The sequence below is a fragment of the Artemia sp. Qi Xiang Cuo genome, chromosome 21 (assembly GCF_049724085.1).
Source record: "Artemia sp. Qi Xiang Cuo chromosome 21, ASM4972408v1, whole genome shotgun sequence".
Lineage (NCBI taxonomy): Eukaryota > Metazoa > Arthropoda > Branchiopoda > Anostraca > Artemiidae > Artemia > Artemia sp. Qi Xiang Cuo.
In genome coordinates this window covers 6,837,865-6,862,976 of record NC_142814.1, presented here as the reverse complement: position 1 = coordinate 6,862,976, position 25,112 = coordinate 6,837,865, and the positions used below count along the sequence as shown (strand labels likewise).

The 25,112-nt window shown below is 35.5% G+C and overlaps 1 protein-coding gene across 1 annotated transcript in view; it reads right to left on the bottom strand.

Moving 5' to 3' along the window:
- The window catches only part of LOC148939197 (pH-sensitive chloride channel 2-like), a 79,534-nt gene that overhangs the window by 14,452 nt on the left and 39,970 nt on the right, over positions 1-25,112 (bottom strand). Inside the window, exon 7 of the mRNA XM_089106649.1 lies at positions 9,882-10,047. Coding sequence (XP_088962775.1) covers positions 9,882-10,047 — 166 coding nt within the window. The remainder of the gene's footprint in view (positions 1-9,881; positions 10,048-25,112) is intronic.

The following is a 25,112-nucleotide window of genomic DNA, read 5'->3' as shown; positions in this document are numbered from 1 at the left end:
TTGTTTGAATCTCTAATTCTTTTCAAAGCAAAGGCGGAAGCTATTCTCTTTGACCTTCTTGGATTCGGTTCATTAGCGTTCAATGATATAACATTTGGACAAAGGTCAACTACATTGGGTGAATTGAACTTTACTCTCTCAGATTTTAATAAATTATCATAGATAGAGTCCAGCCCATATTCACCTGTATCACGATTCAAAGCAATATTCTTGAATAAGATTATCTTTATTTCAAGAATTTCACAAAAATTTTGCTTTAAACCCCGATCCCTAGAAATAAAAGAGACATTCTCGAACAAAATAAAATGGTCTGGAAAATTATAAATATGTTCAGAAAGGGCTGAAGTGAAATCTTCAGACTTAGAAACTAGCTTTAAAGCCGAAGAAATAGAATCTTTGTGTTGTAATAATCTCATTTCCAAACTCTGGTTAGTACGTCCCACATATGAGCTTCCGCAAGTACGAGGGATCTGATAAACCCCACTTTGCTGCCCAAATGAAAGTTGATCATTCCCAGAATTTAAATAACTACTCAAAGTATTATTATTAATTGAATCTACCCTTGGACCAATACTCTGTAAAATTCTTTTAAATTTTTAACTTGACCCGGGTACCTATGGTAAGGAACTAAAGACATCCTTCTCCTAAGTTATCTCCAAGACTTCCTTAGAAATCTCTAGAAACCTTTTTCTTCTTTTTGAAACAGTCTGGTTAATTAACCATTCTGGATACATGTTACTTATTAGTATTTTTCTTAGAAAAGACAACTCCTCCTCAACAAATTTTGGAGAGCAAATTCTAAAGATCCGATCAGTTAAAGAAATGATCGAGCCAATTCTTACTTGGTGTGCGTGACTGGAATTATAAGACAAAAATCTATTGTTATTTGTAGGTTTTCTGTAAATTTTAAAATCCAGACTATTTTTATTTTTCAAAAGAAGAACATCAAGGAAAGGAAGTTTCCCATCCTCTTCCAATTCAACGGTAAACTTTAAATCCCCTCCCAAACAATTAAGATGTTCCAAAAATACTTTTAATTCCTCCTCCCCCTAATCCCATACTGAAATAATGTCATCCATATATCGGCCCCATAAAATATGTTTTAAAAATATTAATCTAACGCAATTGTTACAATATTCTCCAAATAAATATTTGCTAATAACGGGGATAAAGAGGCCCCCATATGTAAGCCATTTATTTGTTAAATATACTTCACTTTGACTTGAAAAAAATAATAAAATTTATTGAACAACATTACTAAATGCATAATTATAGAAACTTCCAAATCTGTTTTGCCACTAATCAAATCAAAATTTCTTAATAGCTTTCCTTCTAGAAGAGTTTCGGCTACTTTTACATCAATATTTGTGTACATTGATACAATGTCGAAGCTTGAAAGCAAAGAATTCGAAGAAATTTCTACTTTTTTCAGTTTATCAACCAAATTTGAAGAATTCTTAATATGCAAAATTTGTCTAGACAAGAGGTTTTCAGATTTACCCAAACCACTAGCTCACAACGCGTGTAGGCGATCGTGTATTTTACAAAACTGGTCGTCCAGGTCTGTTATGCTCAGGACTCTTGGGAAGTCCATATAGTTTAGGGCACAAAGAACTGCGTGGCAGGCATTTGTAATTGAGTTGAGGTGTATTTCGAACAAATAAATGGTTTACCTATGGAGGCCCCTTTATCCCCTTTATTAGCTAATATTTTTGTGGAGAATATTGAAACAATTGCGTTAGATTCATATTTTTTAAAACATATTTTCTGTAAAGTTCAATTCACCCAATGTAGTTGACCTTTGTCCAAATGTTATATCATTGAACGCTAATGAACCGAATCCAAGAAGGTCAAAGAGAATAGCTTCCGCCTTTGCTTTGAAAAGAATTAGATATTCAAACAATATGTAGTGTTATTTGATTTAGTATATAAACTTTTGTTTTAAATTGTTTTATTTTAGTTTTACTACTGATGACGGTCACTGTATATGTGACCGAAATATCTGGTATTTTTGTGAATTTCTATCATCACTGTCTATTAAAAGGATTTTATCCCTATTTGAACTTTTATTTATCGTCATGGAAAGGCAGTGTGGTCTCCGAAATTATCTACGTCATATTTATGGGGATTATTTGACCAAATTTGTGGGTAAATATATAAAAACTCAGAAAAAGCATGCAACTGTTATCAACCAACAGGATTTTCTTCTACGATGTAAGAAGATGAGAATTGTACCACCTTCACTAAAATTCAATTTACATTTGGGCACTTTCAAGGAAAAAAATTTTGAACAAAGCTTACATTTCAAGACTCTAAATCACACTATCAATTATAAAAGTCGAAAAAGATCTTTAATATTGAGATATAAACTATACATGAAAAATCTCATATCCAAAAAGGTTTCTGTACGTGACTTTTGTTTTATTCAACAAAAAGAAAAAAGTAACTTCAATCATGACTTCCGCCTCTCCAGAGAAAGATTGCTCAAAAAGTTTTCGAAATTATCAACAAATAATGCGGTAATATTTTCGTCAATTCTTGGACCAGGTGTGGTTAATTTTTCATCAAGAACTTTAACGATACAAGAACAATCAGTGCTTGAAAAGGGTCCTAAATTTTGTTTGAAACCAGAAAAAGTCCCCTTTGAAAAAAATATATATTAAAGAGATTCATATTTTAATAAAAACTAAAATCTTATAAAAAATGTAAGCTTAGTAAGATATTCGACTAGAAAAACACTGTCTAATTGGGTATTCATAACGAATTTTCATAGTGCACATGTCATAGTCATAAAAACTCTTAAAACCTTGAAATAGGATAGTTCAATTACAATTACAAAAGAAGATAAGAGTAACACTTTAGTTGTGATGAATACTGAGGACTACAAATCAAAATTAAGAAATTTACTAAATGATGAAAAAACATACAAGAAGTTATTGTATAATCCAACAGACTCTTTTACAAATAAGTTTAAGAACGAATTGAAGTGTTTAAAGGATGAAGGAAAAATTACACCTCAACTTTATTACAAATGCCTGCCACGCAGTTCCTTGTGCCCTAAATTATATGGACTTCCCAAAATTCATAAGCCTAGCCTACCATTACGACCAATTGTGTCAAGTACAAGGTCACCAACAAGTGTTTTGAGCAAATGGTTAGTGTCAATCTGTAAACCACTTTTGTCTACACAAATTTCGTTTATTAAGAATTCTTCGACTTTGGTTGAAAAACTGAAAAAAAGTAGAAATTTCTTCGAATTCTTTGCTTTCAAGCTTCGACATTGTATCAATATACACAAATATTGATGTAAAAGTGGCCGAAACTCTTCTAGAAGGAAAGCTCTTGAGAAATTTTGATTTGATTAGTGGCAAAACAGATTTGGAAGTTTCTGTAATTATGAATTTAGTAAGGTTGTGCAATAAGTTCTCTTATTTTTTTCAATTTAGAAGGAAGTATTTCGAACAAATAAATGGTTTACCTATGGGGGCCCCTTTATCCGCTTTATTGGCTAATATTTGTGTGGAGAATAATGAAACAATTGTGTTAGATTCATATTTTTTACAACAAATTTTCTGGGGCCGATAATTGGATGACATTATTTCAGTATTGGATTATGGGGAGGCTGAATTCAAAGGATTTTTGGAACATCTTAATTGTTTGGGAGGGGATTTAAAGTTTACAGTTGAATTGGAAGAGAATGGGAAACTTCCTTTCCTTGATGTTCTTCTTTTGAAAAATCAAAATAGTCTGGATTTTAAAATTTACAGAAAACCGACAAATAACAATAGATTTTTGTCTTATAGTTCCCGTCACGCTCGCCAAGTAAAAATTGGTTTGATCATTTCTTTAACTGATCGGATCTGTAGTATCTGCTCCCCAAAATTTTTGAGGAGAAGTTGTCTTTTCTAAGAAAAATACTAATAAGTAACATGTATCTAGAATGGTTAATTAACCAGACTTTTTCAAATAGAAGGAAAAAATTTCTAGAGATTTCTAAGGAAGTCTTGGAGACAACTCGGGAGAAGGATGTTTTTTATTCCTTACCATGTGTACCCGGGATAAGTGAAAAACTTAAAAGAACTTTACAAAGCAATGGTCTAAGGGTAGCTTTAAAGAGTAATAGTACTTTGGGTAGTTTTCTAAATTCTGGGAAGGATCTAACTTCATTGGGGCAACAAAGTGGGGTTTATCAGATCCCATGTACTTGTGGAAGCTCATATGTGGGACGTACTAACCAGAGTTTGGAAATGAGATTATTACAACACAAAGATTCTATTTCTTCGGCTTTAAAGCAAGTTTCTAAGTCTGAAGATTTCACTTCAGCCCTTTCTGAACATATTTATAATTTTCCAGACCATTTTATTTTGTTCGAGAATGTCTCTTTGATTTCTAGGGATCGGGGTTTAAAGCAAAATTTTCGTGAAATTTTTGAAATAAAGAAAATCTTATTCAAGAATATTGCTTTGAATCGTGATACAGGTGAATATGGGCTGGACTCTATCTATGATAATTTATTAAAATCTGAGAGAGTAAAGTTCAATTCACCCAATGTAGTTGACCTTTGTCCAAATGTTATATCATTGAACGCTAATGAACCGAATCCAAGAAGGTCAAAGAGAATAGCTTCCGCCTTTGCTTTGAAAAGAATTAGGGATTCAAATAATATGTAGTGTTATTTGATTTAGTATATAAACTTTTGTTTTAAATTGTTTTATTTTAGTTTTACTACTGATGACGGTCACTGTATATGTGACCGAAATATCTGGTATTTTTGTGAATTTCTATCATCACTGTCTATTAAAATGATTTTATTCCTATTTGAACTTTTATTTATCGTCAGGGAAAGGCAGTGTGGTCTCCAACATTATATACGTCATATTTATATGGATGATTTGACCAAATTTGTGGGTAAATATATAAACACTCAGAAAAAGCATGCAACTGTTATCAACCAACAGGATTTTCTTCTACGATGTAAGAAGATGAGAATTGTACCACCTTAACTAAAATTCAATTTACATTTGGGCACTATCAAGGAAGAAAAGTTTGAACGAAGCTTACATTTCAAGGCTTTAAATCACATTATTAAGGATAAAAGTCGAAAAAGAGCTTTAATAGTGAGAGATAAACTTTCCCTGGAAAATCTTATATCAAAAAAGGTTAATGTAAGTGACTTTTGTTTTATTCAACAAACAGGAAAAAATCACTTCAATCATGACTTTCGCCTCTCCAGAGAAAGATTGCTAAAAAAGTTTTCGAAATTATTAACAAATAATTCGGTAAAACCTTTGTCAATTCTTGGACCAGGTGTGGTTAATTTTTCATCAAGAACTTTAACGATACAAGAACAATCAGTGCTTGAAAAGGGTCCGAAATTTTGTTTTAAACCGGATAAAGTCCCCGTGGAAGACATTATCTCTTCAATAGAAACATATTTGCATAAAAACGCACATATAATAAAAGATGTTAGCTTAGTAAGAGCTTCTACCGTAAAAAACCCTGTCTAATTTTGTATTGAAACCGAATTTTCCTAGTACGACCATCAAAGACATAAAAATTCTTAAAAACTTGAAAAAGGATAGTTCAATTACCATTACAAAAGCAGATAAGAGTAACACTTTAGTTGTGATGAATACTGAGGACTACGAATCAAAATTAAAAATTTTACTAGAGGATGAAAAAACATACAAGGAGCTATCGTATAATCCAACGGACTCTTTTACAAATAAGTTTAAGAAAGAATTGAAGTGCTTAAAGGATGAAGGAAAAATTACACCTCAACTCTATTACAAATGCATGTCACGCAGTTCCTTGTGCCCTTAATTATATAGACTTCCCAAAATTCATAAGCTTAACCTACCATTATGACCAATTGTGTCAATTACAAAACCACCAACGAGTGTTTTGAGTAAATGATTATTGTAAATCTGTAAACCCAATTTTTCTACACAAATTTCATATATTAAGAAATTTTCAAATTCGGTTGAAAAACTGAAAAAAGTACAAATTTCTTTGAATTTTTGCTTTCAAGCTTCGACATTGTACCAATGTACGCAAATATTGATGTAGAAACAGCCGAAACTCTTCTAGAAGGAAGGCTCTTAAGACATTTGGATTTGATTAGTGGCAAAACAGATTTGGAAGTTTCTGTAATTATGAATTTAGTAAGGTTGTGCAATAAGTTCTCTTATTTTTTTCAATTTAGAGGGGAGTATTTAGAACAAATAAATGGTTTACCTATGGGGGCCCCTTTATCCCCTTTATTAGATAATATTTTTGTGGAGAATATTGAAACAATTGCGTTAGATTCATATTTTTTAAAACATTTTTTCTGGGGCCGGTATATGGATGAAATTGTTTCAGTATGGAATTAGGGGTAAGATGAATTAAAAGGATTTTCGGAGCATATTAATTGTTTGGGAGGGGATTTAAAGTTTACCGTTGAATTGGACGAGGATGGGAAACTTCCTTTCCTTGATGTTCTTCTTTTGAAAAATCAAAATAGTCTGGATTTTAAAATTTATAGAAAACCGACAAATAACAAGAGATTTTTGCCTTATAATTCCGGTCACGCTCGCCAAGTAAAAATTGGTTTGATCATTTTTTTAACTGATCGGATCTTTAGTATTTGCTCTCCAAAATTTGTTGAGGAGGAGTTGTCTTTTCTAAGAAAAATACTAATAAGCAATATGTATCCAGAGTGGTTAATTAACCAGCTTTTTCCAAAAAGAATAAAAATGCTTCTAGAGATTTCTAAGGAAGTCTTGAAGACAACTAGGGAGAAGGGGGTTTTTTGATCATTGCCAAAGGTAACCGGGCTTAGTGAAAAACTTAAAAGAATTTTACAGAGTAATGGTTCAAGGGTAGTTTCAAAGAGTAATTATACTTTGAGCAGTTTTTTAAATTTTGGGAAGGATCAACTTTTATTTGGGCAGCATCAGATCCCTTGTACTTGCGGAAACTCATATGTGGGACGTACTAACCAGAGTTTGGAAATGAGATTATTACAACACAAAGATTCTATTTCTTCGGCTTTAAAGCATGATTCTAATTCTGAAAATTTCACTTCAGCCCTTTCAGAACATATTTTTAATTTTCCAGACCATTTTATTTTGTTCGAGAATGTCTCTTTGATTTCTAGGGATCGGGGTTTAAAGCAAAATTTTCGTGAAATTCTTGAAATAAAGAAAATCTTATTCAAGAATATTGCTTTGAATCGTGATACAGGTGAATATGGGCTGGACTCTATCTATGATAATTTATTAAAATCTGAGAGAGTAAAGTTCAATTCACCCAATGTAGTTGACCTTTGTCCAAATGTTATATCATTGAACGCTAATGAACCGAATCCAAGAAGGTCAAAGAGAATAGCTTCCGCCTTTGCTTTGAAAAGAATTAGAGATTCAAACAATATGTAGTGTTATTTGATTTAGTATATAAAATTTTGTTTTAAATTGTTTTATTTTAGTTTTACTACTGATGACGGTCAATGTATATGTGACCGAAATATCTGGTATTTTTGTGAATTTCTATCATCACTGTCTATTAAAAGGATTTTATCCCTATTTGAACTTTTATTTAAAATTCAGGTTAGGCTAAGACCCTGGTAGGGTTTTCGTCAGGGCCGTAATTCTTCAAAATACTTGGGGGGGGGGGGCAAAGTTGGAACCAATTTTCACAAACCAAGTGACAATGACAGTAAAAACTAAAAATAACACGTTTGGTATCATATAGGCACTATTTCGCAAATTAAGAGTACTATATAAAGGTAACTTATAATACTGTAAAGGTAAATATGTACTAGAAAATTGATCTGTTTCTCTTGCTGCTTGAATTATGCAGGTTTATCTTAGTTTTGACAAGATTTTGGAAGAAACTAAATTTCAGCTTGGGGGGCTTTAAATTGGGGTCTTGGGAGAGGCAGAACAAGGTTTGGGAGGGGATGTTGCCCCCATTCCCATAGCAAGCTACGCCCCTGGTTTCCTTCAAACTTACCATCCATTTATAGTGTCCAAATAATTGCCCGCTCCCCCACCCAAAGAAAACACTGGAAATTCAAATTTAAATGATTTTTCGTAGTTGCTTGTGCATTAGCACTTTTCTGGCTTATGCCCCTCCCGGATGATTCCCTCCCTAGACGGCTACCCCTCAAAAATTTATCCCTGTGTATAAGATTTCGCTGATTTGATAAAAATACCAGTTTCAATCAAAATTCCTTCTCTTGAACTTTTTTTTTTCTTCCGTCGAGATGTGATGCACTCGTAAAAACAATTGTGCTTTCACTCATTCGTTAGCAAATGTCAACATTTGTCACTTGTCAACCACCAAATTCTTGATTGATCTTGATAGCTCAGCCTCGTGGAGAGGTCTTATATCCTTTGGCAAATTTACCGACAAGAGAACCTGAAAATGTAGGAATAGACAACCACATCCCCTTAAATACCATTCTTTTAATATGATTTTGTTCATGTTGAGTTTCAATTATTTATTGATAGCTGGTAATATTCACTTTACACTGGAATTACTGTTTGACTTTATTTCCACTCGTCTCAGGTTTAACGTAGATATTTAGTTAGTATATTTTAAAGATTGACTTCAAAACTTCTCCTAAAAGCTGAATCTTTCAAAGGAAAGTAAAAATCAAAATAAACCAAACAGGTACATAAATGAAGTCAAACAGTAACTCGAAAAAATCAATAGAAATCATTGGGGTTAAAAAAATCAGACCCAAAATGAACAGAGAAATAACAAATCATATTAAGCTTAAAATGAACCGAAAAAACCCAAACAGGAGTTTGCGCTTCTTAACCTTTGAAACAGAAAAGCGTCCTTCTTGCTTTACTGAAAACGTTTTTTATTTCAAATATCGGATTTCTATTTGTGACAGAATCCATAGAAACCTGACAAAAACGATTATCTCATTTTGGGGTACTTATGCACTATCTGGTACCCGCCGCTATAGACTGTATGAAGGAAACCAGACACGAAATCTGCCAAACGGGTATTTGCAATAGAGAAATGGAAGGCAAAGCGCGGTTTTCATTGCGTTTACAATGTTTAAACTGTTATTTCTGGGGATTTAGGGGGGGAGGTGCCTAGGTTAGGTTAGGTTAAATATTTAATATATGCTATGCTTTACCCCCAACAACCCCCCCCCCTTTAATGTAAAAATAGATAGCCCAAATTTGTTTCTAAACTATTATATATTCATTCAATTTTATTATATTTCACTAGCATTGACCAAACTTGACTTCTTTCGTGGGTACCATAAGATGCACAAGTACCTATTTTGGATATCTAAAAGATAAACACATTATAATCTTGCTACCTTACCCCTCTCCTCCCTTTCAAACCCTCTAAATGGCTTGAATGTCAATTAAATTCTGTAGAGAATGATATGTATTTTAAAAAATATGGTTTTTATTTGCAAAAGTAATGGAATCAAATAAGCTTACGTTTCCTTTTCAATCAATGTTGACACTTAAAAGCATTAAAGAAGAAGAATGACGGTATCAAGAGCTTTCAAATGCTTATTTACCCTAGGAAGCCAAAAATGTCGTTTAAATTTTCGCTAAAAATATTCACGATATCTACTAAACGACAAAAAGAATACTTAAATACTTGTAAGATTATGAATAGAAACGCTAATAGGAATGGAAAATAATAAATTTAAGAATTGATTGTTTGTATACATGTATATATATATATATATATATATATATATATATATATATATATATATATATATATATATATATATATATATATATATATATATGTATGTGTATATATATATATATATATATATATATATATATATATATATATATATATATATATATATATATAAACAAATTGCTATTGAAATAGAGTGTGCTTACGTTCTTCTCCAAACAGTGTTGACGAAACCGAATTCCACTAAGGTAGCAATAATGAACACGAGACATGTTGCCGAGTATCCGTCAAGAGCTTTGAAATACCCAACTCGAGGGAGTTGGTTTGTCATCAAACGTCTTAGTGTTATAAAGGCAAACGTTGATATAATACCTGTGAGAAAAATTTTCTTAAAAGTTTATTATACTTTTTTTTAACTCTTTCTTGACGGATGGGACTTGTAAGACCCACAAAACCAAATTTGATTTTATTAAAACATCATGCAGAGTTTCTCTGTAATGATGATATCATTGTCATCAGCTATCAGCTCTGTTTTATACCCAACTTGAGGGTATATCTGTTATATACCCAACTCGAGTATCCGTCAAGAGCTTTGAAATACCCAACTCGAGGGAGCTGGTTTGTCATCAAACATCTTAGTGTTATAAAGGCAAGCGTTGATATAATACCTGTGAGAAAAATTTTCTCAAAAATTCATTATACTTTTTTTTTACCCTTTCTTGACGGATGGGACTTGTGAGACCCACAAAACCAAATTTGATCATAGGCAGGGCAATAGCGCTGCCTAAGTAAAGAACGGTGTGGGCACAATGTATTATTTTTTTTTTTCCTCAATACCCGGGCACTTCGTATCGAATAAGTTGTCGTAGAAACTTCTTAAAGAGCTCATTCGATTGGAAATTGGAGTGGCTAGTGCCCTGTTTAATAGTCGAAAGTGATTGGAGGGCAACTAGCCCCCCCCCCCCTCCCACGCCCATCATTCCCCCAAAGACATCCAATCAACATTTTGAGATAGCCATTTTGTTCAGCATAGTTGATTTCCAGATAGAAAATATATTTTTGAGGAGTACACTCCGCCACAACCCTTGGGGCAAGAGTTTTAAGTTATGCCCTGGAGGCATATAAGGTTTTATAGAAGGCGTTGTCGTAGAAACTTCAAAAAAGGCTCATTCGATTGGAAATTCAAAGGCCTAGTGCCCTTTTTAATAGTCGAAAGTGATTGGAGGGCAACTAGCCTCCCACCCCCACGCCAATCATTCCCCCAAACACATCCAATCAAAATCTTGAGATAGTCATTTTGTTCAGCATAGTTGATTTCCAGATAGAAACTATGTTTTTTAAGAGGACACTCCCCCACAACCCTCGGGGCAAGGGTTTTAAGTTATTCCCTGAGGGTATATAAGAACGATGTTGGCACAATGTATCATTTATTATTTTTTTTTTCCTTTAGGGCAGAGCACTTCGTATCGAAAAAGTTGTCGTACAAACTTTAAAAAGGGCTCATTCAATTGAAAATTGGAGTGACATGTGCCCTTTTTAATAGTCAAAAGTGATTGGAGGGCGACTAACACCCCTTCCACACCCACCGTTTCCCAAAACACATCCAATCAAAATTTTGAGATAGCCATTTTGTTCAGTGGAGTTGATTTCCAGATAGAAATTATGTTTTCGAGGAGGAAAGTGTTATAAGTTATGCCCTGGGGGCACATAAGATTTTTATAGAAAGAGTTGTCGTAGAAATTTCAAAGAAGCCTCATTTGATTGGAAATTCAAAGGGCTAGTGTCTTTTTAATAGTCGAAAGTGATTGGAGGGCAACTAGTCCCCCCCCCTCCTGGCATATCGTTCCCCCAAACACATCCAATCAAAATTTTGAGATAGCCATTTTGTTCAGCGTTGTTGATTTTCAGATAGAAAATATGTTTTTGAGGAGGACACTCCCCACAACTCTCAGGGCAAGGGTTTTAAGTTATGCCCTGAGGGCATATAAGAACGATGCTGGCACAATGTATCATCTATTATTTTTTTCCTTTAGAGCAGGGCACTTCGTATCGAAGAAGTTGTCGTAGAAGCTTCGAAAAGCAATCATTCAATTAGAAATTTGAGTAGCTTGTGCCCTTTTTAATAGTCAAAAGTGATTGGAGGGCAACTAACCCCCCTCTCATACCCACCATTTCCCTAAACACATCCAATAAAAATTTTTAGACAGCCATTTTGTTCAGCATAGTTGATTTCTAGATATAAATTATGTTTTTGAGGTTGACACAACCCCACAGCCTCCAGGGCAAGGGTTGTAAGCTATTCCCTGGGGGCATATAAGGTTTTTACCGAAGGCGTTGTCATAGAAACCTCTAAAAAGGCTCTTTATATTGGAAATTCAAAGGGCTAGTGCTCTTTTTAATATTTGAAAGTGATTGGAGGGCAACTAGCCCCCCCAAGCCCATCATTCCCCCAAACATATCCAATCAAAATTTTCATATATCCATTTTGTTCAGCGTAGTTGCATTCCAGTTAGAAATTAATTTTTTTAGGAGGACACTCCCCCACAGCCTTAAGGGTAAGGGTTGTAAGTTATGCCCTGGGGGCATATAAGGTTTTTATAGAAGGCGTTGTGTTAGAAACTTCAAAAAAAACTCATTCGATTAGAAATTCAAACGGCTAGTGCCCTTTTTAATATTTAAAAGTGATTGGAGGGCAAATAACCCCCCTCTTGTGCCCACCTTTTCCCCGAACACATCCAATCAAAATTTGGAGATATCCATTTTATTCAACGTAGTTTTAAATTCTGTAAATAAGGTTCTTGAGGATGAAAACCCCCCCACAGCCCTCAGTACAAGGGTCGTAAGTTATGCCCTGGGGGCATATAAAGTTTTTATAGAACATGTTGTCGTAGAAACTTCAAAAAGTTTCGAAGTCCAGTGGGAAAGTTCCATGAGTGGTAGCGACAGTAAAGTTCCGCTGGAAGAAATTGGTAAAATCAATATTTTCGAAAATATTCGAAGATATACAGTTTCTAAAGCGGCAGTAATCTTGGGATTGCTTACTTCTGGTTGATTTTTGTATTTCCTATGGTCATTTTATGGTTTGCATAACCTCGATAATCACACACACTCTCCCTGTCTCTCTATTCCTCTCTTTCTTTCTTCCTCACTCTTTATATCTCTTTCTTTCTCTTTCTGTGGTATGATTTTATTGCTGGTTCTTTTCCAAACCATGCAAAAGAAACTATTTGCGAATTAAAAGACTGTACTTGACACCTTAGAAGAAGTGGGATCCCAATCATAGTGATTTGGATCACTAAGAAAAAGTCAAGAATTTTGAAGTATGAAGAGAAAAAATTTTGATCTACAGAAAGACACCGACACAGAGGTCAGGGCTATGAGGCTAAACCTCACTGCTGGGCATTAGCTACTGTTTACCCATGTTAAAACATGGAAAACCCTGGTGAAAATTGCCAGTCACTTTTCCAATCCCAACCAGCACAATGTTTTGTCTTTTGTGACTTCAGCTTCATCGCTACCAGTTCCGTCTCGTTCACCAATCCTAAAATATGTAAGACCATATACAAGGAAGGTAAAACTCGTTGAACCAGAATGACTTTGGTGAAAGTTGTCTCACAAAACAGGTCAGATTTGGTTAGGTCTGAGGCTAGTTTCGACGAGGTAGGGCGTGAATCAACTCGTTACTACTTAGACTTAAACTTAGCTCTTCTCTCGCCGGCTTGCACACAAAGTGATAATGGTGCTTCTCCACGAGGACCTCTCTTGTGCCATAGATAAAATATCTTTAAATGACCATTTAGACTGTGGAGCATCCTTCTCAAGGCATCGGCCTAGTTTTGTCTTTTGTCGTCCACATCTTCTTATGATGGGCAGAATGAGACCCCACACCCTGAGAGAGGCAGCCTTCACCCATTTGTATCGTGTAGATAACACTATCGGTTATTAGTGATTCTATTGTTAATGAGTAGCCGCTTTGTATTTTTACACACAGAGGTGTTGGTAATCTTGTTGGTATAAGAGGGTATTCCCCAATGGCACATCCAGTAGAGGTATACTGATGATGCATCAAACAACAAAATTATCAAATTTTCAATTATCAAATTTCTTTATTCACTTTTCCAGCAGCAGGATCAACGGCCAAGTGAGTGTTTTATTTGGAAAAATCACAGACATCGCAACCGCGCTGCCTAAGTTAAGAACGATGTTGACACAATGTATTATTTTTTTATTCCTTAGACCAGGGCACTTTGTATCAAAGGAGTTGTGGTAAAAACTTGAAAAAGGGCTCATTCGATCGGAAATTAGAGTGGCTTCTGCCGTTTTAACAGTCGGAAGTGATTGGAAGGCAACTAACACCCCTTCCACGCCCATCATTTCCGCAAACCCATCCAATCAAAATTATAAGATAGCCATTCTGTTCAGCGTAGTTGATTTCCAGATAGAAATAATTTTTTTGAGGAGGACACTCCCCCACAGCCCTCAGGGCAAGGGCTGTAAGTTATGCCCTGGGGGCATATGAGATTTTTATAGAAAGCATTGTCGTAGAAACTTCAAAAAAAGCTCACTCGATTGAAAATTCAAAGGGCTAGTGCCCTTTTTAATAGTCGAAAGTGATTGGAGGGCAACTAACACCCCTTCCACGCCCATCATTTCCGCAAACGCATCCAATAAAAATTTTAAGATAGCCATTCTGTTCAGCGTAGTTGATTTCCAGATAGAAATAATGTTTTTGAGGAGGAAACTCACGCACAGCCCAAAGGGCAAGGGTTTTAAGTTATGCCCTGGGGGCATAAAATATTTTTTATAGAAAGCATTGTCTTAGAAACTTCAAAAGAAGCTCACTCGATTGGAAATTCAAAGAGCTAGCGTCCGTTTTAATAGTCGAAAGTGATCGGAGGACAACTAACCCCCCTCTCACGCCCACCTCTTCCCCAACCAAATCCAATCAAAATTTTGACATAGCCATTTTGTTCAACTTGGTTGAAAGTTCTGGAAATTAGGTCTTTGAGGATGGCAACCCCCCACATCCCTCAGGGCAAAAGTTGTAAGTTACGCCCTGGGGACATATAAGGTTCTTATATAAAGTGTTGTCGTAGAAACTTCAAATAGATCTCATTTGATTGGAAGTTGAAAGGGCTAGTGCCCTTTTTTATAGTCGAAAGTGATTGGAAGGAAACTAACCCCCCTCTCATGCCTACCATTTCCCCAAACACATCCAATCAAAATTTTGAGATAGCAAGTTGCTTCAATGTAGTTGAAAGTTCTGGAAATTAGGTCTTAGAGGATTGCAACCCCCCAGCCCTCAGGGTAAGGGTTGTAAGTTATGCCCTGGGGCCATATTAGGTTTTCATAGAACTCGTTGTCGTAGAAACATCAAAAGGGCTCATTCGATTGAAAATTGAAAGGGCTAGTGCCTTTTTTAATAGTTAAAAGTGATTGGAGAGCAACTAATACCCCTCTCACCGCCACCATTTCCCCAAACATATCCAATCAAAATTTTGAGATAGCCGTTTTGTTTAACGTAGTTGAAAGTTCTGGAAATTTGGTCTTTGAGGATTACATCCCCCTCCGAGCCTTCAGGGCAAGGGCTGTAATTTACGTCATTGGGGTATATAAGGTGTTTATAGAAAGCATTGTCATAGAAACTCAAAAAGGGTTCATTCAACTGGAAATTGAAAGGGCTATTGCCCTTTTTAACGGTCAAAAGTGATTGGAAGGTTTTATATTTTTGCAGTAAAGATCGATGTGGGTACAATGTATTATTATTTTTTTTTTCTTAGACAAGGGCACTTCGTATCAAAGGAGTTGTCGTAGGAACTTCGAAAAAGGATCATTCGATTGAAAACAGAAAGGGCGAATGCCCTTTTTAATAGGCGAAAGTAATTGAAGGGCAACTAGTCCTCTTCCCACGCCCACCGTCCCATTTGCTCATTATGTTTTAAAACTAAATGTTGCCTTAAGATTAAATCAAAATGCACTGTGTTAATTCTAATTCCCATTTAGGCATCTCAGCAGTATCCCAAGAACGACTGAGGGAATATGTTCAAACTTTCGGGGCTATTTCTGCTCTTAAAATTTAACCAAATCAAAATATCCAAGCTATCAAAGAAAGTAAACAGATTTTTTTGCAAATGGTATCAAATTTTCTATTTCAGGTCAACTAGAGGAGGTATGAAACTAAATTAAACACTGCCATTTGTGTCCAGATTTTTAAAAGTGTGTATTTTGTTAAAAATTGCTGAAAATTTTCCCCCAGCATACAAATAGCAGGCCAAACTATAAAGTCTTAAAAAACGAAAAGATATAAAGCATTATTTTCTTTTCCCCTGAAGAGACTATGTCAATATAAAACAAACAGAAATTAATCAAAAAACTTTTTCCATAAAATAAGTTTTTCAAAGAAAAGTAAAGAACTCCATTAAACCAAAAATGAGCAAAAATAAATTCAAATAATATACCAAGCGTGAAACAACCACAAATCAGCATTGATAAATAATTGAAACCCAAAACGAACAGAAATTACAATAAATAACCGATTCAAACTAAAAAAGAGCAGAAATTAACATGAGTAGGGCTCAAAAACCATTTGCCTTCCCATGGCCAGAACTTAATTTGCACTTTACTGAAAAAAATACAAATGAATCTGCATTGTTAGTTTAATATACATATGCTGATATTTAGTAATCAAAATGTTATTATTATTTGATTTATTAAAGTTATACAAGTAAAAACATTTATATTTTTATTAAAAAGGGCACTATTCCTTTCAATTTTCAATTGAATGAGCTCATTTCAAAGCTTCTACGACAACAAATTGCAATTTCAAAATTTCTACCAGATGCATTACCGGAAAATAATAGGTGTGAGATGGGGGGGATCCACCCTCCGATCACTCCGAATCTTAAAAAGGGTACACAAACTTCTGATTACCAATTCAATGAGCCTCCAATCACTTTCGACTATTAAAAAAGGAACTAGTCCTATCAATTTCCGATCAAACGAGCTCTTTTCGAAGTTTCTACGACAACAAATGGCCATCGCAAAGTTTCTATCAGATGCATTTTGGGAAAATACGAGGTGTGTGGGGGTGTCTCCACCGTACGATCACTCTGAATCTTAAAAGGGCACTAGAACTTCTGATTATCAATCCAACGAGCCCCCTCTGAAGTTAATATGATCACCCTTTCTGTATATACCTTGTATGCCCCCAGGGCATAACTAATAGTCCTTGCCCTGAGGGCTCTGGGAGGGTTGTCATCCTCAAAGACATAACTTCTGGACCTTTCATCTACGTTGAACAAAATGGCAATCTCAAAATTTTGATTGGATGTGTTTGGGAAAATGATGTGAGCGTGGGAGAGGAGCTCGTTGCCCTAGAATCACTTTGGAATGTTAAAATGGGCACTAGCCTTTTCAATTCCCAATAAAATGAGCCTTTTTCGAAGTTTCTACGACAAAAATGGCCATCTAAAAATTTCTGTCTGATGCATGTCAGGGAAATACGAGGTGTGTGGGGGGTATCCACCCTCCCAATACTCTGAATCTCAAAAAGGCCACTAAAACTTCTGATTAGCAATCCCCCTTCAAATAAGCCCTCTCCAAATTTTACACGATCACCATTTCTATATAAACCGTATGATCCCCCAGAGCATAACTTACAAACCCTTGCCTTCAAATAATAATTCATATTGAGGATAGTGTCATCCTCAAACACAAAATTTCCGGATGTTTCAACTACGTTGATCAAAATGGCTGTCTGAAAATTTTGGTTGGATGTTTTTGGGGAAATGGTGAGTGTGGGAGGGGGGCTAGTTGTCCTCCAATCACTACCGCCAATTAAAAAGGGCGCTAGCCCTTTCAATTTCCAACCGAAAGAGCTCTGTTTGAAGTTTTTGTGACAATTCCTTCGATATGAATTGCCATGGTCTACCCCCCCCCCCCCCAAGAATAAAAATACTATATTGTGCCCGCTTCGCTCTTCACTTAGGCAGCGCTATTGCGCTGCCTACGATAATATTCATGTAAAAATTGGAGGGGGCTCATTCGGTCGGAAAAAAGACTTTCTAGTGTCCTTTTTAAGAGTTAAAAGTGATAAAAGGGTAATCAGCCCCCCCCCCCCCGCGCCTTAATTCCCCAAATAAATCTAGTCAAAACTTTGAGATAGCCATATTAATTAAAATATTCCTAATGTCAAATAACTATGGTTCTGAGTTTGATAGTCCCTTCAATCCCTAACGAAAATTAAATAAGGACTGATTCGGCTCAGTAGTAACAGAAACTCTAAGAAACTGAGTCTTGGTAGCAATAGAGACAAAAAAAAAGCATCGAATTTTGACGCTTATCAAAGCTATATAAAATTCATCAAGTTTAACGTGAAAGGATCTTACCATAGAGGATTTTTTGTGGAAGAAGGGAATTGTCCATGGTGGAAAGCTAGATTTCTCGGTATTATTAAAAAAACCATCAGAAATTAAAAAAAAAAACATGTTAACTGAAAGTAAGGTCCAACATTAAAACTCAAAATTCTTCAGCGCTAAAGTTCTTAGAACTATTACAAAAGCTTATTATTCTAATTAAACAGCCCTTGTGCTTCAGGAGTCATTCTTAAATTATTGGAACAAAATTTAAACTTTAGCGTAAAGAGTGAGGTATTGAGAAGGGGACAACCCTCTCATATACGTGCCACATTTTATGCTTGAAAACAATCCCTTTCAACTTTCAGTTGAAAAGGATTGTTTATTTTTTATTTATTAGTTATGATTCAAAAGTGATCGAAGGCAACCAGCCCTTCCCCAGCCCCTTTCTCCCTAAATGCATTAGTGAAATTCCTTATCACTAACTCTTTTAACCTTTCCTTATCACTAGGTTCAGTTTAAGGGCCAAACAGCTATGCCTTTGGATATATCTTGACTCCTCCCCCACAGTCCCTGGGGAAGTTTTTTTATGTTACAAAATGTGTCCATTGTTTACATATAGTATTTGTTATTGGGAAGTATGCATAAATTTTTCGGTTGAGGAGGACGAATTTTCTACTGATGGGATTTTCCACGGGGATAGTTTTACTTGACGAGGGGAGTTTTTAGGGGAATTTTTACACTGGTAGAATTTACTAGAATTCCTATACGAAATTCTTCTATGTCTTACTTTCTCTTTGCCAATTCAATTTTACGCGCGAAGATTTTAACGGTAAGTGTCCGGGGTAATTTTTCACCAGGTTTAAATTGTCTAGAGAATAAATCCCTGGGGAGGAGGGATTTTTACGTGGAAGTGGAGCCAGATTTTCTGGCATTATTTAAAAAACAATCTAATGCTGTTATTAAAACACTTAGTGGATAAACACTGAGTGAAAATCTAATCGATGTTACTAAATCACTTAGTGCCAACATTTCAGTTTTATTGCAATACATACCCATGCCAACGCACATCTGATCTACGGTTTCTTTGTTTGGAAGTAAAAAAGGCAAAAAAAGTCTATGTGTAGCGTCAATTTAGGCTATAATACTCTTAAGAAGTCTCTTTATTCAATGCCAGTAGGGATGTAATTTCTTGAAAATGAATTTAAAAAACTTTTTCCGCAAAATAAGCTGTTTAAAGAAAAATAAAGAGCTCCATTAAACCAGAGATGATCAGAAAAACAAGTCAAATAATCATACAAGTGTAAAACTGCCGCAAGCCACCATCAATAAATAAATAAAGCCCAGAAAGAACAGAAACTACAATAAATGACCGAGTCAAATAAAACACTAACAGAAATTAACATGAGTAGGGCTGACACCACCATGCCTTCTCAAGATCCAAACATAATTTGCACTTTATTACAAAAAAAAAATGTGGATTGATAATTTAATATACAAATACTGGTATTTATTCCTTACAGTCTTTATAATTTTTTATTAAAATTAAAAAGTGATAACATTCAAAATGTATTTTGTTTACTACCTTTTTTTTTTGCTAGACTCTTGTTCCTAGACTCTTAACAGATAAGCTAAATTCATTAAGTTTTAAATCTCAATATTTGAAAAAAAATTAAGGTTCACAAAAAAAAAACAAGAGCTAGACGGCATCAATAAATTTTGCCGAGCCCTGGCACTGGTTTTCATTTTCTTTATTCGTTTTAATTGGATATATTCCTTACAAACCAGTAAGAAAAGGAGTCATAAAACTATCAACGAACTATTTTTTTTTAGTCAAATATAGAATTATTGGCTTCGCTTGACTAATTATTTGAATATTTAGTTCGTAAGCCATAAAAAAAATCGTTGTCTGTGTTCCCTTTTTGACCCTTCATTACTGAACGAGTTTAAAATAGTGTGTCTAAAACCCCGTTTTGAAACCTTTGATGCCACCCCTGTGCCAGATTTAGGGCTTTGAGATAGGGTATGAAATTAAAAAAATTACAACCTATTGGAAAAGAAGAACTTACGCTGATTACAGGTGGTTTCATCGATACGAAGGGATGAACATATTAAAGACGATGAAATAAAGATTTAAGGTAAAGAGTATGGCATTGGATTTTAAAATCCCTGCTATAAATAATTTCTGAGCCCATACTGGTTAATTATGATAAAAATAAAATAGTGAAGAAAGGAAGAAAACGAGGACAATTAACAGACAGTCAGAGTGCTAAGAGTGCTTTACGTAAAATGAAATTCTGAAATGCCATACAGACTTGTGTTTTTTTTTTTTTTTTAGTTACATTTTCACCGCTACTGAGAAAGAGTCGTCCAATTTTAGTTTTGTGTTTTTATTTTAAGGTTTATTTTTCTATATTTTATCAGTTTTATTCTGCACTGAGGATGGGCAAGCGGAGGTCTTGACCGAAAAATTGGCATAATTTTTTCACTGGCTGTTAATTGTCTTCGTTTTCTTCCTTTCTCGGTGATTTTATTTTTAAAATCCCTGCTGGCGGTGCTGATCTCTGTTTCATGGCCCTTGAACCTGGATGTGTGATGGGAGGCTGGGGATTAGCCATCCTGTGCTTTTCCACAGGATATGCACCAATGTTCACATTCCCCAGATTTGGTCAGGTACCCATTTAGTTCGACTCTGGATGAGCTTACACAGTCAGGCAACTGAACACCGTTCAAAGCAAACAACTAGCAACACTGGGATTCGAACCACTGTCCTCATGGACAGAGGGTATCAAGTCTTGCGCGCTAACCACTCGACTAGGACGGCTCTATTGAAGATAATGGGGTTACTACATGGCAGCATATCCTATAAAGCTATGAACCTTTCAATATTTTTCGAATGAATTAGCTTTCCTACAGATTTTACTCGAAGACCTTTGGCCCTTATCGTACCATACACTGTTTTTGTTGTACAAGAGGGGCGTAAAAGTACTGGGTGTATTGAGATATCTGCTAGAACTTAGTATGGACACTAGAGTTAAATGATAGGTTTCATTTAGGCCGTATTGTTATTGTTCGGCTGACATTTTCAACTGTCTGAGTTAATGCCAAAACTGCTTCCTAGGCTAATTTTGAAGGGTGGATCAAGGGAATAATATACATTAAAAGAAACAGAGTGCGATCTAATACACGTTGTTCTACTGATCCTTCTTTCGAATGAACATCAGCAAAAGGTTTGTGGTAGCCTAATTCTTTTGGAAGTTTGAAAATGTTGGACTCAACATTTCAATAAAAAATGTCTGATTAGGAATGTTTGGTCATCAATATTTTAGTGGTCTACGTTGCATTTCAAATCACTGTCATTTTTCAGTTGTTCCAGGCTCTGTTGTAAACAAAAAAACAAAACAAAAATTATGATCTAATTCTCATGTTCGAGTCTGTATTTCAAAAATTTAAAGCTTCAATTTTTAATTTAAAAAAAAATTGTATTCATGAAGTAGGGGAGACCAGCTCACCTTCAGCACGGCCCAGGTTCGTCATTTCAAAATTACTCGAACGCATAGTGTTCAAAACCCAGGAAACTTTGCCAATGGAATAGCCATCTACTAGTGATACTTTATTAGTGCAGAGAATTTGCCTTCAGTTGTAAGTAAATTTTTTTAATAATTGGTATATTTTTTTCCTGCAGAATGCTATATTTTATGTCTTAGAAAAAAAGCTATTCAAGAGCTATTTGAAAAGATTTGGTAATTGTCTGTTACCTAATATATCTCTCAGTTTATGCTACCACTCTCCTCAAAAGCATTTGGCGCCATCTATCAAGAATTACAGATTAGATCAAAACTTCATGTAGATGACCCTTTACCCACGTTCACCACAAATTTCCTGCTCAGGGTCGCCAGCCGAGTGTATGGCAAACCATGGCTGATGAACCAGGGCCGGTGAGCTTTCATTTTGCTTTCATTGTAGTAGTTTGTTATGTGTTGTTGTACTATTCCGTATTTTACTAGTTATATATTTTTCAGAAATATTATGTATTTTAATTGTAATATTATGTATTTTACTAGCCCATCTAAATGAAGAGTTGTTACTGGCAATAATAATACGATAAAAACAATTGGATTGAGTCAATTTGCACGCCCAGAAGTTGCGACATTGATTCGAAATTTAAGAGGTTGTTATGTTCATGTAACATTCGACGAAGAATATTGAGACGAAATGTATTACCTTGAGGTTACTACGTAAAAAAGACCTCTTGAAATTTTATTTGATCTTTCAAGTTCAGAACACATCATATTTCTGATAAAAACAAACTGGGCAATCCAACTAACATATTTTAAAAGTTTGAAGCAGTCAATGTTTCTTCATTGACAAAATAAGTAGGTTATACATCATGACAAAAGACAAGGCTGAAAACATTGAAAAATTTAATACTGGATATGTAGGCTAAACTTCTTTTGCAAAAGTCTTCAATGTTATATCAAGCATATTGGTGCACTATTCTGTATTTTATTAATAGTATATTTTCTTTTGTTTTCAGACATCATGCGAACGCCAAAGCCTGCTACAAAAAGGAAAAAAGGTACGACTGAACCAGAACTGCTTCGTGAAGCTGTGCTAGAAGTCATTGAGAAGCAAGTTCCAAAGGCAACAGCCTCAAGAAAATACCAGATTCCTCGTGGCACCTTACAAGATTATGTGAAAAGAATCAGCAAGAACGGCCTGGAGGTTAGAAGTTTGCCTCTCTCTCTTTTTTTCACCACGATACGCCACTCGTAGAATTTTTACCGACGAACAAGAACGGGCTCTTGTCAAATACCTGCAAATAATATGCAATATGCATTATGGACTATGACCACTCGAGCTACGTCAACTTTGTTACAAATACGCCATGTCGAAGCAGCTTAAAATTCCAGATTCATGGACTTGTGGTGAGAAAAATCAAGCTGCGGGAGAGGATTGGTATCGGGGGTTTATGCAGCGACACCCCGAGCTTACAATCCGACAGGCAGAAGCTACCAGTCTGGGAAGGGCTACTGCATTCAACCGCTTTACAGTTCAGCAGTTCTTTAACAATCTTCGGACTCTATACGATCGTCACTGCTTTAGCCCAGAAAATATTTGGAACGTCGATGAGACAGGATTATCGACTGTTCACAAGCCAGACAATGTCATTGCTGAAAAGGGCTAAAGGCAAGTCGGAAAGGTAACGTCTGGTGAAAGAGGGCAGAATATCACGCTTTGTATCTGTGTTAGCGCTATTGGAAATACAGTTCCTCCAATGATGATTTTTCCCAGAAAAACGTGCCCTGAGATCCTACTAAAGGGAGCTCCACCAGGGACCATTGGATTCGGAAATGAAAAAGCTTCTGGATGGATGACGACCGAGCTCTTTGTCATTTGGCTGAACCACTTTATTAGTCATGTAAAACCGACAAAATCAAAACCAGTTCTTCTTATTTTGGACAATCATATTACCAGATATTCTAGCGATCCGCTTGAGCTGGCTAAGGAGAATGGTGTTAATCTTTTAACCATGCCCCCACATACGACTCATAAACTGCAGCCTCTTAATCGCTCCGTTATGTTTCCGATTAAGGCATACTACAATCGAGAAGCCGCAGCTTTTATGAGCAGAAACAAATGCAAAACTATAGCCATTGCTAATGTTGCAGAAATTCTTGGCTCATCTTACTTCAAGGCTGTTACTCAAGAAAGCATAATCAGCGGGTTCCGCTGCACACGAATTCATCCATTCAACCCAGAAATTTTTCAAGACCAGGAATGCCTAAGTTCATCCGTTTCCGATAGACCAGAAGTACCACCACTGGCCCCTTTCAGCTCAGAAGGTAACTCTGCACGATATTCAGAAGCACCATGTGCAAGTGAACCACCCCTGAGAAACTCGTGTCCAGAACAGCTGCCTGCTACAATATCTGTTAACGATAGCTATTCAGAAATTATAGATCTTTTCCCATTGCCGAAAGGATCCCCCAGGAAGCAGAAAAGAAGAACTGCAAATAGAAAGAAAACAGAAATCCTAACACATACTCCAGTAAAAGAAAGAATTCAGCAAGAGGTGGAAAAGAAAAATAAGAAACAAAAAGTGCTAGAAATGAAGAAACTAAGCAAGACAGTTGCGAAGCAATATAAATTTCCAAAAAGGAAGCTGTTTCGCGAAGCAGTTGAGTATGAAAGCTGCTCTGAAGATTTTGTAGTTGATTCTGATTGTTGCAGTGACGAGAGTCTGAATGTTGGCGATGTCGAGGCTGAAACTGAAATATCTGGAGAGATTACAGTCGGTGATTTCATTCTCACTGGAATCGATGGGAAAAGAAGCGGGAAAACATACTATATTGCGTCAGTGCTAGAAATCAATGGTGATGATCTTGATGTCAAATTTCTCAAAAAGGTTAAACCAAACGAGTTTGTTTATACAGAAGAACAGGCTTTTGTAGAGAGACAATCAGTGGAAATTAAACTTGATCAACCCGTCTCATGCGGAGGGACTAAAAGGCAATCAGAAAAGCTGACATTTGGTGTCGATCTTTTCGCATACAAAATAAAATGATCAGACAAATATGATACGAGTTACCTGTATTAAATTTTCTTATACCAATAGCTGATGAGTATTAAACATATTCTTAAATGAGAATGGCTCTTCTGATTTTTTTAAAAGTGGTTTTCAATGCTTGGCGAACCAGAACCGGGGGATGGCCAAGCTGTACTGGGGTCGTACAGGTTTGCCATATCTGACCAAGGTCATTTTTCTTTGAATTATGGCTATAACTGATAGGCTAAAAAAAAATCAAAATTTTGCTTGATGTCCTGAATGTGTAGGTACATTTTGGTGGGAAAAAGTTTACTGTAGGTTGACAAGCATAGTAGAAAAAAATTATTTTCTAAAAAAGTGCTGAACGTGGGCGGGTCTCCCCTAATGTAGTATAAAAATGACCAAGAGTTATTACTTTCGCCTCAGTGTCAATTGTTAATATTTTCACACTAAGCCATTTGTTTAAAAAAAAAACTATATAAATTGCTTTTTTAATTTGGGTTTCGATTGCTATAATAAACAACCACCGAAAA